Genomic DNA, 16,638 nt, shown 5'->3' with positions numbered 1-16,638 from the left:
GCGCATTACGACCCATACGCATGCGCAGATGTGTCAACATCGCTCGGAGCGAATGAGCGGCTCTGAATCAGGCCCTCTGTTTACATTTTTACACAAACATTTTACTTGTGTTTTTTTTTTTTTTTTCATTTTTATTCAGAAAAGAGCAGAGAAATATGGCACAAAAATTGTACAATTTCCAATAAAGAAGTTTGAGTAGATAAAGCATTTGGTAATTCAACAGCATTACAAACTGTGATATACAATTGGTAAATAAAATATGTAATATATAAAACCAGGACCAACTTCACAAACATTTTAAAATACGCTATTTAATCACAAAGCATTTTAAAAGAATAGATAATGAGAATTAAATGGACAAAACACTGTAATGTTTGCTGTTGTGGATATACTGGTTACCCCGGAGTGAAACTGTAGCACCCCTTATGTAGGGCCGGCCGTAGGTCCACTTGCACCCAGTGCAATTATTATTGCACTGTGGGTGCAGCCCTGGGACAGTGCCGTACCAGGGCAACAGTGTGCAATGTTGCACTTCTCCTGTCTTCCTCTGCCGGCACCGTAAGTCTCCCCTCCCCCCCCCGAGCGCATACCTTTACCGACAGGAGGTGGGTAGAAGGCGAGGGAGACTTCCGGTGCCAGCCGGTGAACCTGCTGGATACCGCCCTGTACGGTGGCACCGCATGAACAGCCCTCCAGCCAGCTCCACCCATACGTCTGGCATGGAGGTGGAAGGTAAGGGTGGCTACAACTGCTACAGACTCTACATGTACTCAGAAAAAGAGGGCCCCATATTAAAAAATGTTAATAAATACATATGGGTGGGGGACTGCCAATTTCATGTTAATTAGAAAATAGCACTTAACTAAACCTAAATGAATGCATTAACTTGAGTTTCATCTACATTTGTCTTTGACACCACAAGTTTTGCAGCATCAATGTTTTTAGAACACACTGTCACATCCAGTCCTGTCCTCACTAATACATCACTCATCTCCTGATATACTACAGTATATGCTGCTCCTTCCACTTTATAACTCTTAAGCTGGGTACACACTAGACGATGTTTTGAATGATTTGGCCGTTTCCGACGCATCGGAACGTCAAATTGTTCAAATCGTCCAGCGTGTACGCACTGACTACACACGCTCCTGTCCATCGCATCCTCAGATGTTTTGTACATGCAGAAAGATCTGAGGATGTTGCTAGTGATTCCATGCTGCCGAATGCCCTCGCTATCTGCCCATCCCCCCCCACCTTCCCTCCATCGCTTCCGGCATCGTCAAATGTGTACCCAGCTTTAGTCCGTGGCTTCCTGCCAGGTATGTAACTAGAAGTGTGTGGACCCCATAGCAACATTTTGTAGGGGCCCCTGCAAAACACACACACCCAAAGAGTGGGGTATCTGCACACAGGTCGGCCACATTAAGGACCTCATTCAGACCCGCTCGCAAGTGCTTGCAAGCGGGTCGATGTTTAGGCCCTGCGCATGCGCAGCGTCCGCAGTGCGTGTGCGCAAGCCCCGGAGCGAGAGAGAAATTCTCTAGCTCTGGAGCTCACTACAAAAGTGGCGGCTGTCGATGTTGATCGACAGCTCGCCCCGTTTTGTAGGCGTGGCGGGGGGTGGTTTCACAAATGGAGGCGTTCCTTAAAGAACGCCTGCCGTTTTGTGGGCGGCCACACTGACATCAGCAGTGATGTCAGTGGGGATCTTTCTGCTCGATTAGAGCAGGAAGCTCCCTGGGGCTTGCAGTTGCCGAGACCCAACCTTAGGGTCTTGTCGCAAGCATCGCGACCATTAACCTGGTCGGTCGCTAAAGCTATGGGTGGTAACCAACAGCTTAGCTAACGACCAGGAGGCCGCACTTCAAAAGCGAAGCGGCCGCCCTCATTCAGAACGAGCGCTCGCATTTTGCGATGTTGTGATCTATCACTGTGGCTCCAACACCATAATAATGGAGCACTAAATATTTGTGTGTGGTGTTCTAATAACTCCCAATTATCTTATATATAGATATAGCTTGACATGTATGCTGCTATTCTCTTTTGACATACTATTATAGGCTTATTAGCGCCCAGCTAGAGTGGTGTTGGTTTCTATACCATAATAATGGAGGCAATATTTCCATATCTTTTGGAGGGAGGCGTTATACCCTCTCTTGTCAAATCACCCAGGAAGGCCAGTTCTCCTTACCAAGTCAGTAATAGAGGGGGTGCACCTTGAAGTGGCGGTATAACCATTTCTGTCTGTACTACCCTATAATGAGACCGAGCACAATAAGTGTGACCATTGCAGTCCTATTATAGTGTGCACCACCCTCTTATCTGATTGGGCCACCGCTCACTGTGTCCTGCCTCCAGCTGCTGCACTGATAGTCGACTATATGGAGCCATCACAGAGAGAAAACACACGGATTGCTTCCCAACTGGTTCATTACTCCTCCCCCAGTCACTCTGCAGTCGATACAGTCACTTTGTCTGCTGATGTTTCTTTTCCTGTCCTACAGCTGTCCATATCGTTTGTTCAGTGCTTCTGAACCCCTTTGGACACCCCCTCCTAATGACTAGTCAATTGGAAGTTTCCAATTGGCTCAGTTAGTCCCAATTGGACTCCAATTTCCCCCCAAATCATTTTTTTTGTTGATTTATGTACCAAAAATTTTATTTTGGTAGTATTTTAGTATTTGTTTTAATAGAAAAAGTAGAGTTTTATCTTTTTTTTTTTTTTTTTTACATATTTTTTAATTTGCCTAAACATTACCCAAAATCAAATTTTTTTTTTTATACTTTTTTTTTTTGGTTCCTTTCATGTTATTCGTATGTAATTAAACGGAAATGCACAAATAAGCTATTTGCAGCTTTTTTTATATATAAAAATATGTTTCTTTGGGTCAGTAATAAAGATTACTGTATTACAGTTACCCAACTTTTTTTTTGTTTTTTGGGAGGGGGTGTACAGGCTATTGTAAAAATATAGTTTTTAAACTACCCAGCAGGTTTTGTTTAAAACAAAAAATTGGATACAGTGGGTATGCGCGCTTCCGATACCTGCAATATCCAATTTTTTAAAAATGATTGCGATGACCGCGGTAATTTTAATCACAAAGATTGCATTACCAATTTACTATGCCCCATTGAGTAGAAGTGGGAAGTTAAAGAGAACACAAAAGAAACAAGACAACACCATGAAACGTAAGTAACACATACATAATGAAAGAAGCCGCCGAAGGTTCCATGGGAAGACATACCTACCCATGTCATGGTTCTTAGATATGTGGTCAGAAAACTAACTATGAATCAGTCTCGCAGTAGTACAAAGCCTCAGGGAATCAACAATGGTGTGGTAATGAAGCCTCTGGAGTAGTGCGGCTTTGAAAAAATGGCTTATGCCGAGAAACGCCTCAGTGACACACCCCCAGTGATTTCGGAGGCTCCAGCCGCACTACTCCAGAGGCTCCATTACCACACCACTGTGTGGATCTATGCCGGGCGCACGGACATCAGGTGCCGGCTCTCACGGCAGTGGCTCCTTCCCAAAGAACGAGCATGGCCAGCCCACCTAATTAGCAGCACGCATATCCAGGTGCACCTACCCATTGTTGATTCTCAGCGGCTTTGTACCCACATTGGCTCCCCATAATCCATGCTTTTCAGATCCGGAGGTCTGACAAACACATGCTATCTCCTCTCAGGTACCTAATTTCATTACCATTTGAGGAGCATATACCGTCTAGGCACCAGGACTCTCCAAGTCAGTCTGAGTAGGTCTCACTGCCACCAATTGTGAGTATAACGTTTTTTTAACCTCACTTGTTGGGACTTTCAAACCGACAGACTACTCTGAGACTGATTCATATCAAGGTGTTTTTTTGCGGTGTTTTGTGGCACATAGGGTATTAACACCAACATAGGAGATTTTGGATTGTTTCCAATTATTCATTCATTGGCTGCTACATGGAGGGACTTCAATTAAGGATTTCTACTCAAAGAGACTTCAGAACTGTCAATATTCTTGCTACTTTTTAATTGTTTCAAAATAAGTTACATTTACCTCAAGTTTTGCTATACTTGGTCCCTTTTTTGCCAATTAGGAGGATATCTCATTGCCATGGTTGTCTACTACATTATCAGAAGTGTGCGACAGATTCTTATTGACCATTTTCATATTTATTAAATATATGTATTTTATTATGTGTATATTATTCATTTTTTTTACATGTATCACTGTCCATTTTTCCTATCTCTGATCTTATGTTCGTTTTTTAGTGCATTAAATTTCATATTCATTACTCTTAATTTATTATTTTTTATCACTTATTATTTATTATATGCCTATTGACTGCGCTTCCATCCATTGTTTTATTGTTCTGCATTATTTGTATGAGGCTCAGCTCCTCATTGGAGGCAGCGGGACTCTAGATGTATCTAAGAACACTGGGCCTGATTCAGAGCCGCTCGTAAGCGGCTGCTCGTTCGCTCCGAGCGATGTTCGCACAACTCCGCATGCGTATGGGTCGTAATGCGCATGCGCCAACCAGTCAGTGCGGCCGGAAATCGAGCGCTCGCAAAATAGCGAGTGCCTGCTAATTTGAGTGACAGGATGAGGCGTTTGTGGGTGGTAACAGGGGAAGGTGCTTGAAAACGGGGAGTGGTGATCCGAATGCAGGCGTGCCAAACGGTCAAAACGGGCGTTTTAAGGGTGTGCATAATTAACAAAGCAGCGTCATTGGCCACGTCACTTGGTTGTCTCTTAGCCTGAACTGTTCGCATGATTGCGGTAGGAAAATCCTACCACAAGCACTGCGAGCAGTTCAGACGCCTTTCGATGTACTCGATTAATCTAATAAATAGCGGAGATGACGTAGGATGCGAGCGGCCAGGGGGCATCTTTACAAAATAGCGAGCGCATGTTTCGTTCGCTCGCTCGGACATAGAAACGTCAAGAGACCGCAAAGAGCGAGCGCTCAATTTAAATATCCGGCCCCTTTTTCTGAACGAGCGAGCGCAAATAGCGTCCGGCTCTGAATCAGGCCCACTATTCTATAAATATTTGAATAAAAATTCTTTATTAAAAGTATTATTTTATATTGTGTGTGTGTGTGTGTGTGTGTGTGTGTATGTATATGTATGTATATATATATATATATATATATATATCAGTGATCACGGTGAGTGGAAAAAATTGTGGGTCCCGGGGACCCCTCACTTTAAAAAATTGGGGTCCTGCACCACTTTTTCTGGGTCCCATTACATATTATGGGGGTTGAGGGCAGGCACCAGTTGGGACTGTGCTGGGGGGGTATATAGCAGTTGGGGTAGAGCTGAGGGTAAAGGCAGGGAGAAGTTGGGGTAGATTGCATCTATAGGGGAGTAAGGGCAGGCAGGGCGAGGGGTAAGTGCAGACAGTTGATGCGACAGTGCTGGGGGGGCATGGAGGGTACTAGGGGCAGGTTGTGTGAGGGGCAATGGTAGATAGCAGCTGGCGCAGTACTTGGGGGGTACGGTGGGGGTTAGCGGCAAGCAGTACTTGGAGTAAGGAGGGGGCGAGGGTAGATAGCAGCTGGGGAAGAACTGCGGGCAAGGCGGAGGTTAGGGACAGGCAGTGCTGGGTGTAGGGAGTGGCCAGGATAGATAACAGCTAAGGCAGTACTGGGGGGGCAAGCAGGGGGTTAGGGGCAGAGCTGGGTCAGGATAGCAGCTGGGGCAGCACTGGTGGTAGAGAGGGGGCAAGTGTAGATAGCAGCAGGGGCAGTATGGGAGGCATATAGGGGAAAAGAGTTATTAGCAGCTAGGGCACTACTGGGGCAAAGAAGAGATTAGGAGCAAGCAATACTGGGTGTAGGGGACTGGTAAGAAGATAACTAGGGCAGTACTGGGGGGCAAGGAGGGTGTTAGGGGCAGGCAATAGTTAGTATAGCAGCTGGGGCAGAACTGAGGGTAGGGAGGGGGTAAAGATAGACTGCACACGGGATAGTGTTTACCTCATTGCTTTTGCTGGGAGTCCCCGGCCGGACAGCCGCAGGGGGGAGGGTTAGGTTAGGGGCTCCCAGGGGGGGGGACTTAGGGTTAGGCTTTCCCCCGGGAGGGTTAGGGTTAGGCAAGAGGAAGGGGGGTTTAGGTTTAGGCACTTAGGCGGGGTTAGGGTTAGGCACCACTAAGGGCTGGTTGGGGGGGGTAGGGTTAGTAATACTCACCTGTCGGGATTTCCACTGCTGGCGGTCTGCCGGTGTCGGGATTTGAACCGCCGGCCTTACAGCCCTGTTTATAGCCTGCAGCTTTACCAGATTTCATGCATACTGTCTAGACATTTATCACATGCTTTTGTCATATATTTTGACTCAAAGAATAACAGAAGCTTTTATGTAATATTTATTTTGCAGGTTATGCAGAGATGTGCTGTTAATAATGCCGTTTTCCAGTCCATTCTGATAATTCTGTTTAGATCTTACATCAGCGTAGCCTAAAATCTGTAGAGTGTGTACAGTGGTACAAACTTTTCTTACAATATTTGAAGTTGAAGATCGCAAGTTAGATTGCACAGATCTGTACACGCATATAGGCACTGTGATTGGAACTTCCGAACATTAGTGAAATCGAAAGTAAAATCGCATCGAAAGTGTGATTGTACAGGTGTGCACTGAGCTTTAGTATGTGATAAATACAACCTCTCAACTGTCTGTGATCCTGGATGTCAGCTGCTATCTCTGCATTAGTGTTTATTGACAGTGATTTTTGCATCCGCTAATTTGCGGATACACTGTGTGATATGCACCGTGCGACGCGACGGGGATCCGACGTCCGACATATCGGGCGTTCCCCCACAAACGGAGCGATCGGGTGATCGACCACTCGATATGCTGGCTCCCCCACCCGCATAGCGCTGCATGGGATCGCACATCGCATTCCAAAATCGACTGAATCTGCAGTAAGATCTGGGGGTGTGATATACGACCCCATGGGTGCTCGCTCTGTCCGATATCATGCCCATACACGGTACGGTAGAGCAGCCACATCCTAACAATCTATTGGATCGGCTGCTTTATTGCACCGTGTATGGGCACCTTTACATTTGTAAATAGAATATCTTGAATGTTGTTACAAGATCTCAGTATCAAGAATCAATTGGAGCTTATACTGGAGCCCATGTAGGCCCTATGGTATAATTAATAGTGTGTCTGCTGCTTCTTAAATCACTAATGCGACCTTATGTATTTGTTGTAATGTATTACAGCATTATATGTCTGCTGATGTGTGAGAGGGTATAATGTGGGCCAGATGCAGTAATTTGTATATATAAAGCAGTGATAGGTATGTTCAACCAATGTATTTCATTCATTAAGTATATGGAGATATATAAGGGATGTAGTTAAGTGACCAGCGACTGTCGGTCACAATCCTGACGGTGCTGTATGATAGGTGTCGAGATACCGACACCTATCATAGGCCCGACGCCGGAATACAGAACGTCGCAGGCCCAAACGAGGTAAGTCCGGGACACGTGTCTTCTTAGCCGCGGGGTGGGGGAGGGTTAGGTTAGGGGGCTCCCGGGAGTTAGCCACCCCCCCCCCCTTTCCGGGAGGGTTATGGTTAGGCTATGGGAAGGGTGGTTATGGTTAAGCACCCTGGGGAGGACGTTAGGGTTAGGCACCTCCCTGGGAGGTTTAGGGAGCGGGGAGGGGGGGTTAGGTTTAGGCACCCATGGGGGGAGGTTAGGGTTAGGCACCGTTAAGGGAGGGTTAGCTTTACTTAAATCCTTTGTCGGCATTTTATCCTCTCGGGCTCATGTTGTCGGGATTTGAACCGGCGGCTTTACAATCCCATTCTATATATATAAGGTCCCATCATTTTGGAATGAGCGCGCTGTCTGATCTTATTAAACTACATTTATCCAGGGATATATGTATAGGGTCTGTTCATTTTGTAATATAGCTGTTACGAGTACAGGAATGGAACATTTCCTTCAATTTAAAGTAGGATAAGTAAGTTTGTGATGTGCACCGATTTATGGGATGAATATAGTAGGGTGTCAGTTTTAAATGTATCTCACTGGTATGTAAAGTACAGAAGTTGACCATCGTAACCAATCCGCTACCGTCATTTTATAGAAGCTGATAGATAAATAACTACCAGAACTGATTGATTGCAATGGGCAACTTCACTTTTTAGAAGGTCTGATGCATCTTTCCCATAGTCCCCTGATACCCTGAGATGCACAAATAGTCTCAAAATAAGCAGGTGCAAGCAGGGTTTCACAAGCAGAGGCATGATCACTGTCTTCCAGATGGGGAAAACGAACCAATATGGGCACAAAGAGTTTAAAGGGGGGGCATCCACTACACGATTTTAGCAGGCGATTGAACGATAATGATGTTATCGTTCAATCATTTAAAAATCGTTTAGAAATCGTGCAGTGGGCCTAATTCAGACCCGCTCGCGGTCCAGCACTCACACCTTATATCTTGTAATTTGCTGGGGTGCTTCTTTAGAGTTCCACTGAACTGTGGGTAACCCAATGATATAGGATATCACATTTACTATACGTAGAGATAAAGGCACTCGCCAGACTTTTGAAGTCAAAACATACTTTAAGCTTTATTAGCATGCACATAATCCATAGTTGCCAACGTTTCGGTTCCACTCCAGGACCTTTGTCAAAGTCTGGCGAGTGCCTTTATCTCTACGTATAGTAGATGTGATATATATATATATATATATATTATTGTTGATTATTTTCAGTGTTCTTCCGAGCATTTTAGTCCTTTTATTCATGTTACCAAGCAGACCTGTTTATATTCATTGCCCTATGACAAACCAAAGGGTGCTGTTTTGTACCCCGGACTGGTGCACTGTTGTGAGATTTTATTTTGCTGTGCAAAATTAATAAAATTTAAAGTGGTGGAATACTGAGTACATTTAACAGGAGTTAATTCGTTTTTCCCCACAGCTATAGCGAGCAGCCAGGATGATGGTCTTGCAACGAGCTTCTGGCTCTAATAGAGCCGGAAGCTCTCCCGCTGACATCACTGGTGATGTGACACTGGTGATGTCAGTGGGGCTGCCCACAAACGGCAGGCGTTCACATGGGAACGCCTCCGTTTGTGAAGCCACTCCCCTGCCACACCTACCAAACGGGGCGAGCTGTCAGTCATCATCATCGACATCTCGCCCCCTTTGGTGCGAGACCCGGAGCGACGGAGCACCCGTCGTGCTCCGTTGTGCGCATGCCCAGTGGGCAAACATGGACCCGGTTGCGAGCGCTCAGCGCTTGCGACCGGGTCTGAATCAGGCCCTCTGTCCACAACCTGGTTAGTGTTTATAAAATAAGAATGTCTTCTCCTGTCATTTTTCTATAGCATTGGTTGCTAAAGAAACTTAACCAGCACAAGATTAATAAACCAATAATAGTACAATTCTTTAGTATTGGGACAATGCAATAGCAATTATATAATGCGCTCCAAAAAAATCCAGATTTTTGCTACTCTTGCAGATTTACCAGCAAACGCGAGATATATCCAGCTTGGCACGCCTATTGAAATGGGCTTCCTTACAGATGACTGTAGCAGAATATGCACCTGCAATGTGACAGGAAGTTTGGCTTCACAGTGATAGTAAAGAAAAGCTTAATAATCAGTACACCATGAATTTGCATTATAGCACAATTTATTTGTTACAGTAAGTACACAATAATAAACATCAGCACAAGCTGACTAGGAAATATGGGCCTGATTCAGAGCCGCTCGTAAGCGGCCGCTCGTTCGCTCCGAGCGATGTTCGCACAACTGTGCATGCGTATGGGTTGTTGTAATACGCATGCGCGAACCAGTCATTGCGGTCGGAAATTGTGTGCTCACAAAATAGTGAATGCCTGCTAATTTGAGTGACAGAATGAGGCGTTTGTGGGTGGTAACAGGGGAAGGTGCTTGAAAACGGGGAGTGGAGATCCGAACGCAGGCGTGCCAAAAGGTCAAAACAGGCGTTTTAAGGGTGTGCATAATTAACAAAGCAGCATCATCGACCACGTCACTTGGTTGTTTCTTAGCCTGAACTGTTCGCATGATTGCGGTAGGAAAATCCAACCACAAGCACTGCGAGCAGTTCAGATGCCTTTCGATGTACTCGATTAATATAATAAATAGCGGAGATGACGTAGGATGCGAGCGGCCAGGGGGCGTCTTTACAAAATAGCGAGCGCATATTTAGTTCGCTAGCTCAGACATAGAGGCGTCAACAGACCGCAAAGAGCGAGCGCTCAATTTAAATATCCGGCCCCTTTTTCTAAATTAGCGAGCGCAAATAGCGTCCGGCTCTGAATCAGGCCCTATGTTTTAATACTGACAACCTGTTTCTTATTTCACTGTAATCCTACAAATAAATCGCAGCAACATTGTTATGAAAATATTTGCATAATTTTAAGGTATTTATATGCATACTGCCAACCAGATGCAGTCTGCGATCATCATCCGTTTGCTACTTGTACTGAGAGTCGAGTACCCGCAAGTGGTCTGCTTACAGACAGATGCATATGCCTCTATTTGTTACTCCGCATGGGATAAGATTTTGTGTGAACATACACTTACAGTACTTCACTTAAGTTTAAATGCCCCCTATATGCCAAATTTGGCATATGCGCAGCGATTTGGTGAGCAGTGTGAAAGGAAGCATATTGCAGAGAGAAAAGGTTGTGGCATTCATTTACATCTAGCACTGCATGAGCCCCAGTATATTTCTTACCTGGACAGAGGTGGGGTGGAATCGCTAACTAAAGAAGTATAGAGTTTTGGATGTGGTTTTTGCTCTCCTCTGGGATGTTTTGCTATGTCAGGTGTATGCTGTTTTAGTGCAGCCTTAAACCTGTGTGGCTCATTCACAGCCACCAAATAAATGGTTAATTATACGTGACCAGATGTAGGTTATAAGGCGCGAATCCTATATTTTAAATATGTGCAATGTTGAATATAATAAATTGGATTTATTATGTGCAAAAAAATAAGAATAAAAATACTGACATTTAAATAGCAATATACATATGTACAAATAAAGGCACTTTTGTGTGTGTATGTGTGTGTGTATGTGTATATATATATATATATATATATATATATATATATAAATAATATAATTTAATAAAAAATCTGAATTGTTTGGAACCATAAGATCTAAGAGCAAACACATACATAAATAAAAAATGAGTAGTTCGTAGGACCTTATAATAAGTGGGTGCTGCGCACAAATAATTGACAGCCAGGGTTAATCTATTTATATAGTCTTATACAGTTATTGTGCTGAAGGTTCCTTTTGAAGAGATCCCTCAAATGTTCCTGTTAATGTGGTGTTCGTTTTTCTTAAGCCTTCTGTGTGAGTGCTAAGCTAATGAATATAATGTATTGGTCATCCTTTGATGTTAATCCTGGTTAGTGCCGGCTTCTCTCACTCTTTTCTTATTTCAAATAGAGGCTGTGATTGTTGTGCCTGTGTATGATTCCTTCTGCCTGCTATCTCCCACTAGCCGCTAGCAGCGTAATTGCGGAGGCGGGGGACAGCGGATGTCCATGATGTAGTTGGATGGTGCTTCTGGGTCTGTTCTGCAGAGGGGGCGTGGCCTATGTGTTTCACCCGAAAAATGGTGCTGGGCTTTGTCAGGGCTGTGGGCTTGTGATTATAATCAACATTGTATATATTTAAATTATAGGATTTACGCCTAGGTAACCTATATCTAAGGAAGTAGTTTGGCCTAAACATGTGTGTCCTATAGCTGAGCTGGAGTAAGTGAGGACAGTAAAACATTCATACAGCCTATAACTCTGTAATTGAATACAAATTAATTTTATGTTAATTTTTAGCCTAATGGACTGAAGAAGAAATCTCCCATTTTGTTGAATCTACACGAATCAATCAGCAAGGAAGTAAATGCACTCTTAACTGATGAAGAACAACTTCACTTGTATGATGATCTGACCAAAGTAAACCCAGTTACAACTGAAACAGGTAAAATAACATTGTATTTTTCTGCTAAAATATTTTTTGTGTTAAGTCAAATGAGACGTGCCTTGGTCTTTTTCTGCAACTGTTTTCTGTATGTTTAGTTAAATGTGAATATGTAACAGGGTCAGGGGAGAACTGGGCCTAGGCTAGGCTAACGTGCACTTGTTATGCCCGAGGCACAAATGTGACCATAACCCGTTATGTGTGACTGTAACGGTAACAGTGAACGCTAGCTACCTGGAAAAATGGAATGTACAAGGTACCCATGTGAATGAGAGGAACTGTTTCTCCCCTGGACACCTGGTCCTCCATTTGCTCTCAAATGATCCATATGAGAGGGCCAAAGTAAATCTAATACTGCTCGGGAATCATACTCACAACTTTGTTAAGGGTACACAGGGCTGTCATCATAAATTGTGGGGCCCAGGACTGACAAAATAGTTAGGCCCCATGTTTCTGCAATTCCAGCCCCATAGTGTCTCCCCAGCCAGCATCCCTTCTGTCTTCCCAGCCAGCATCCCTTCTGTCTTCCCAGCCAGCATCCCTTCTGTCTCCCCAGCCAGCATCCCTTCTGTCTCCCCAGCCAGCACCCCTTCTGTCTCCCCAGCCAGCACCCCTTCTGTCTCCCCAGCCAGCACCCCTTCTGTCTCCCCAGCCAGCACCCCTTCTGTCTCCCCAGCCAGCACCCCTTCTGTCTCCCCAGCCAGCACCCCTTCTGTCTCCCCAGCCAGCACCCCTTCTGTCTCCCCAGCCAGCACCCCTTCTGTCTTCCCAGCCAGCACCCCTTCTGTCTTCCCAGCCAGCACCCCTTCTGTCTTCCCAGCCAGCACCCCTTCTGTCTTCCCAGCCAGCACCCCTTCTGTCTTCCCAGCCAGCACCCCTTCTGTCTTCCCAGCCAGCACCCCTTCTGTCTGCCCAGCCAGCACCCCTACTGTCTGCCCAGCCAGCACCCCTACTGTCTGCCCAGCCAGCACCCCTACTGTCTGCCCAGCCAGCACCCCTACTGTCTACTGTCGAAAACTGGATTATTGGCTGAGACAAGATCAGTTTAAAATTGAATCGCAGCAACGCCATTTTGCGAAATGGACGCCTAAGCGCCATTTTAGATAAACTCACACTTTAGTACATGTGGTGATAATACTATTAGCATCATGCGAATGCATCTGTGACCATCGCCATAAGTTAACGGCGATTCACCAAAAGCCTATTTCATGACTTTACGTATTATAAAGGATATGTTTCAGAAATGGCTTTACAGTATTTCAAAAATTGGATTGCATTAGATGAATAGAGCAAATGGCTACGTGACAACTAGCTTGTGTAGATAAGCTTCCTGGACAGTATCTGCTCTCACTACAGGTGGCCTGGCTCGAATACACACCTTACATTAGCAAGCTTCCTGCAATGACATGACTTCAAAGACTAGAGTGTTATCTTAGGTTTGTGTCATGTAGTTGGGCTATTTGCATTTACACAAGAGACTGGGAGAATAAAGGGTTTTTCTTTTTAGCTTGGGAAAGGGGGGACTGCTGACAGAGTGGGCATGTGGAACTATCAGGCTCAGCATGTCACACTGCTAGATGTTCAGTAAGTGCACCATTTCTCATACACACATTAATACGTCTTTATATCAAACCCCGCATAGTCACACATTACATATTCACACATAAGGTTTAATAAGCTTTAAAGTATAAGATTTAAGTTGGTTCAGTTAGTATAAATGCTGTGAAATAAAGATATTTGATAACTAAGGTTTTATACATGCTAAGAAAGCCGTGTTTGGTTTCGAACTGATGCGTACTCTTTCAACAGAATTCCGGTACTATCGGTGTGGAGATCACATCATGCATTCCGAACTTATGGACCGCAGAGACTACAAGCAACAAAATGTATATTTTATGAACAACTGTTGCATGGATGTAGCATGGGGGCGGGAGGGAAAAGACCCCCAGTTGTTAGAGGCTGGGCGAGCCTATTTGAACCAGCCTGTTAAATGCACTGTAACAGATGCTTCTCCCCTGGGAACCAATGATATCAGCAACAAACTTCTCTATTGTCCTGTCTATTCTGGGGGGGGTATAAACATGTGTGCTCAAACACTGGGTCTTAGTCTTCATGCTGAATGCTGACGGACGAGGGGTCTCTTGCTGATACCTAACATCTGGACCAGAGGCGCTGCGTATGTATACTGTACTTGGGTCTGTATAATTCCTTTGCTCTAAATTGTACACAGATCATAGCATGTAACTGACTGCACTTTTACTTGAATAATACTTTGTGCTTCGGAACCACATGTTCTGAGTCTGGAGTCTCTATTTATTGTATGACTGCGTACGCAAATTAACGTCATCCTTAGAGGTTTATAGGAAGGATTTTAGAAGGTACAGGCAGGGGTATATAGAGGTTGAAATATAAATTCCTTAGATGGGGGCTCGTCGAGTGAAGTCACTTACCTACTCACGGCACATACGGCTATCGATATCTCAGCAAAGGGTGGAGTTGCCACATACAGGGTTTTCCTGTAACCGCTTTGTGTTGAAATATCGCTATCTGTTTTCGTGTGAGCAAAGGAAGCTGACTAGAATCCAGGGACAAGAAAGGAAAAAGTTTGTTTTCCTTTGTTGATAGAACCTATCGTTTAAAAGGGGTGCCGCAGTATTGAATACGCGGCTGAGTCGCAGTTTTGCGCACAGTAAAAGACGCACTTTTGCGTACGCAGCTAAAAAGTCATTATACGGTTGTGTGGTAGTTGCATTATTTTGTACGTGGCTGGTCGCACAATAGCGTATACGTACTTCCGGTTGTGCTGCCATGGTGTTTAAACAAAGCCGTTGAGGTTTACATTTTTCAATTGTTAGCAATATCTGGGTTAGCGTTTATTTTTCTGCGCAGGAAAAAGTGTGTAACAGTGAGTATGTGTTGGACAGTTAAGGGTATCGTATGATCCTTAAGGGCTAGGTGCAAGGGTTAGTCTAGCCGCTCGGTAAGCAGCTTACCGTTCAGTACACAGAGCAGGTGTATGGTTTGTTATTTTTGTTAGGGACCGGCTCTCAATGTGACTGCAGTGTTCAATAATATTTGAGCATTGTAGTTGAGCCGCACTAGGTGTGATTGTGAGCTGAGAGATAATAGGTGAGCGGGGGCATCTAGAAATTTCTTCCGTAGGTAAGTGAGAGTATCTAGATTGTCTTTCACCAGTTTAAATCTTTATTGAAAAGCGTAGGATTTTGTCTCAGAATGGGAGCCATGCAAACAGTAGAGATGTTAGACAATGATGTGCTGCTAATGAAAGCTCGAATTGGATCGGCCCGTCGTATTATGCATACTAAGTACGGTACTTATGCAATAAGGTATTGTGATGTATGGTTTAAAATGACGATGAAGAGTGTTAGACCGTTTCCCAGAATTGGTAGTTTTGATAAGGATGTATTAGATAATGTCCAGGATCACATCAGTTTGAAGTGCTCCCGAGAGAAAAAGGTCAAGTATTGTGAATGTTTAAAATTATGGCAGCATGAAGGGGAATGCGTGGCTTAAAAATGTGCAAGCGACGCAAACTAGCGTCGCGAGCGTATTGCCAGAAAATACATCTGCGACGCTAAATTGCAATACGGGCGAGCCGCAAAATGGCGCGCACGTGCGGCAAGGTAGCGTTGTGGAGAGTATTGCCAGCAGTTCACGCTCACCTCCCCCACCTTATGTGGATGGAGGTGCAAGTACAGTTACCAAAAATACCCATAAAAATGTAACAAGCAATTTGTACCCTCTCTTAAGCAACCATAAAGAATTTTTTTATGATATGGATGATGAGCCTATTGTAATGTCTGCCATTTCCCATGCTGTGCAAATGATAGATGTTGCATCACCACAATCACGGGTGGTGCCGCCATCTCCATCGGTAACAGCAAGGGAAGTGTTAACACCCTCTGCACCCGTAGAGGAAGTTGTTCATACCATACGTAGCAGCAGCAGATTAAACCCCCAACCGGGTCAGAGGTAGCAGCGCTACCGGCCTGCATCCCATTCGGACGATAACTTCCGAATGGAAATGCAGATGCGAATGGTGTAGTGCCAACGAGGGAAGTGGTAATGCATTGTCCTTGGACAAGAGCAGAACTAAATTCCATCATAAATGATTTCCCCGATCCCACAAAGGAACTAGCCAAATGTCAAAGATTCTTGAGAAATTTGGGTAGTTCACAAGAGCCAACTAATAAAGATTGGCGTGTGGTGTTAAGGGCCTGTCTGCCACGCAATACCGACGTGACAAAATTTATCACGGATTGTGTATTGGATGGTGACGTTCCCTTAACAGACCAAGTAAACCAAGGTAACATTTCCCGCATTGTAACTCAATTGGGTATATATTTTCCAGTAGTAGTTAACTGGAACAAAATTTTCACAATTAAGCAAAAGGAGAGTGAAACTGCAGAAGATTATTGTGACCGGGCTCTGCAGGCTATCACCCAGTACACTGGGATAGAAGATATTAAAGATAGCACTCACCACAGGGGAATGATAGTCACGGTACTCATGGACGGTTTGAAAGACGACTTAAAGACTCTGGTTCAGACCTCACAGCCTGGCTGGGGGGGACTCACAATAGATAACCTCATAGAGTCTGCCATAGAACATGATAAAAATATCACAAAGAAGAGA

General features: G+C 44.5%; 1 protein-coding gene across 2 annotated transcripts in view; it reads left to right on the top strand.

Annotated features, from left to right (window-relative positions):
- MYO19 (myosin XIX) overlaps nt 1-16,638 on the top strand; it is a 182,075-nt gene that overhangs the window by 11,542 nt on the left and 153,895 nt on the right. The window contains exon 2 of one of the 2 annotated variants that reach the window (XM_088482422.1): nt 11,838-11,982. The exons of the other annotated variant lie outside the window; for it this stretch is intronic. Within the exon in view, the coding sequence (XP_088338548.1) occupies nt 11,838-11,982 (145 nt within the window). The remainder of the gene's footprint in view (nt 1-11,837; nt 11,983-16,638) is intronic. 2 annotated transcript variants of the gene reach the window in all.

This window comes from Taudactylus pleione, unplaced genomic scaffold (assembly GCF_031769625.1).
Source record: "Taudactylus pleione unplaced genomic scaffold, aTauple2 ptg000288l, whole genome shotgun sequence".
Lineage (NCBI taxonomy): Eukaryota > Metazoa > Chordata > Amphibia > Anura > Myobatrachidae > Taudactylus > Taudactylus pleione.
Note: the sequence above shows the minus strand (reverse complement) of the source record. Positions and strands in the feature narration are given on the sequence as shown.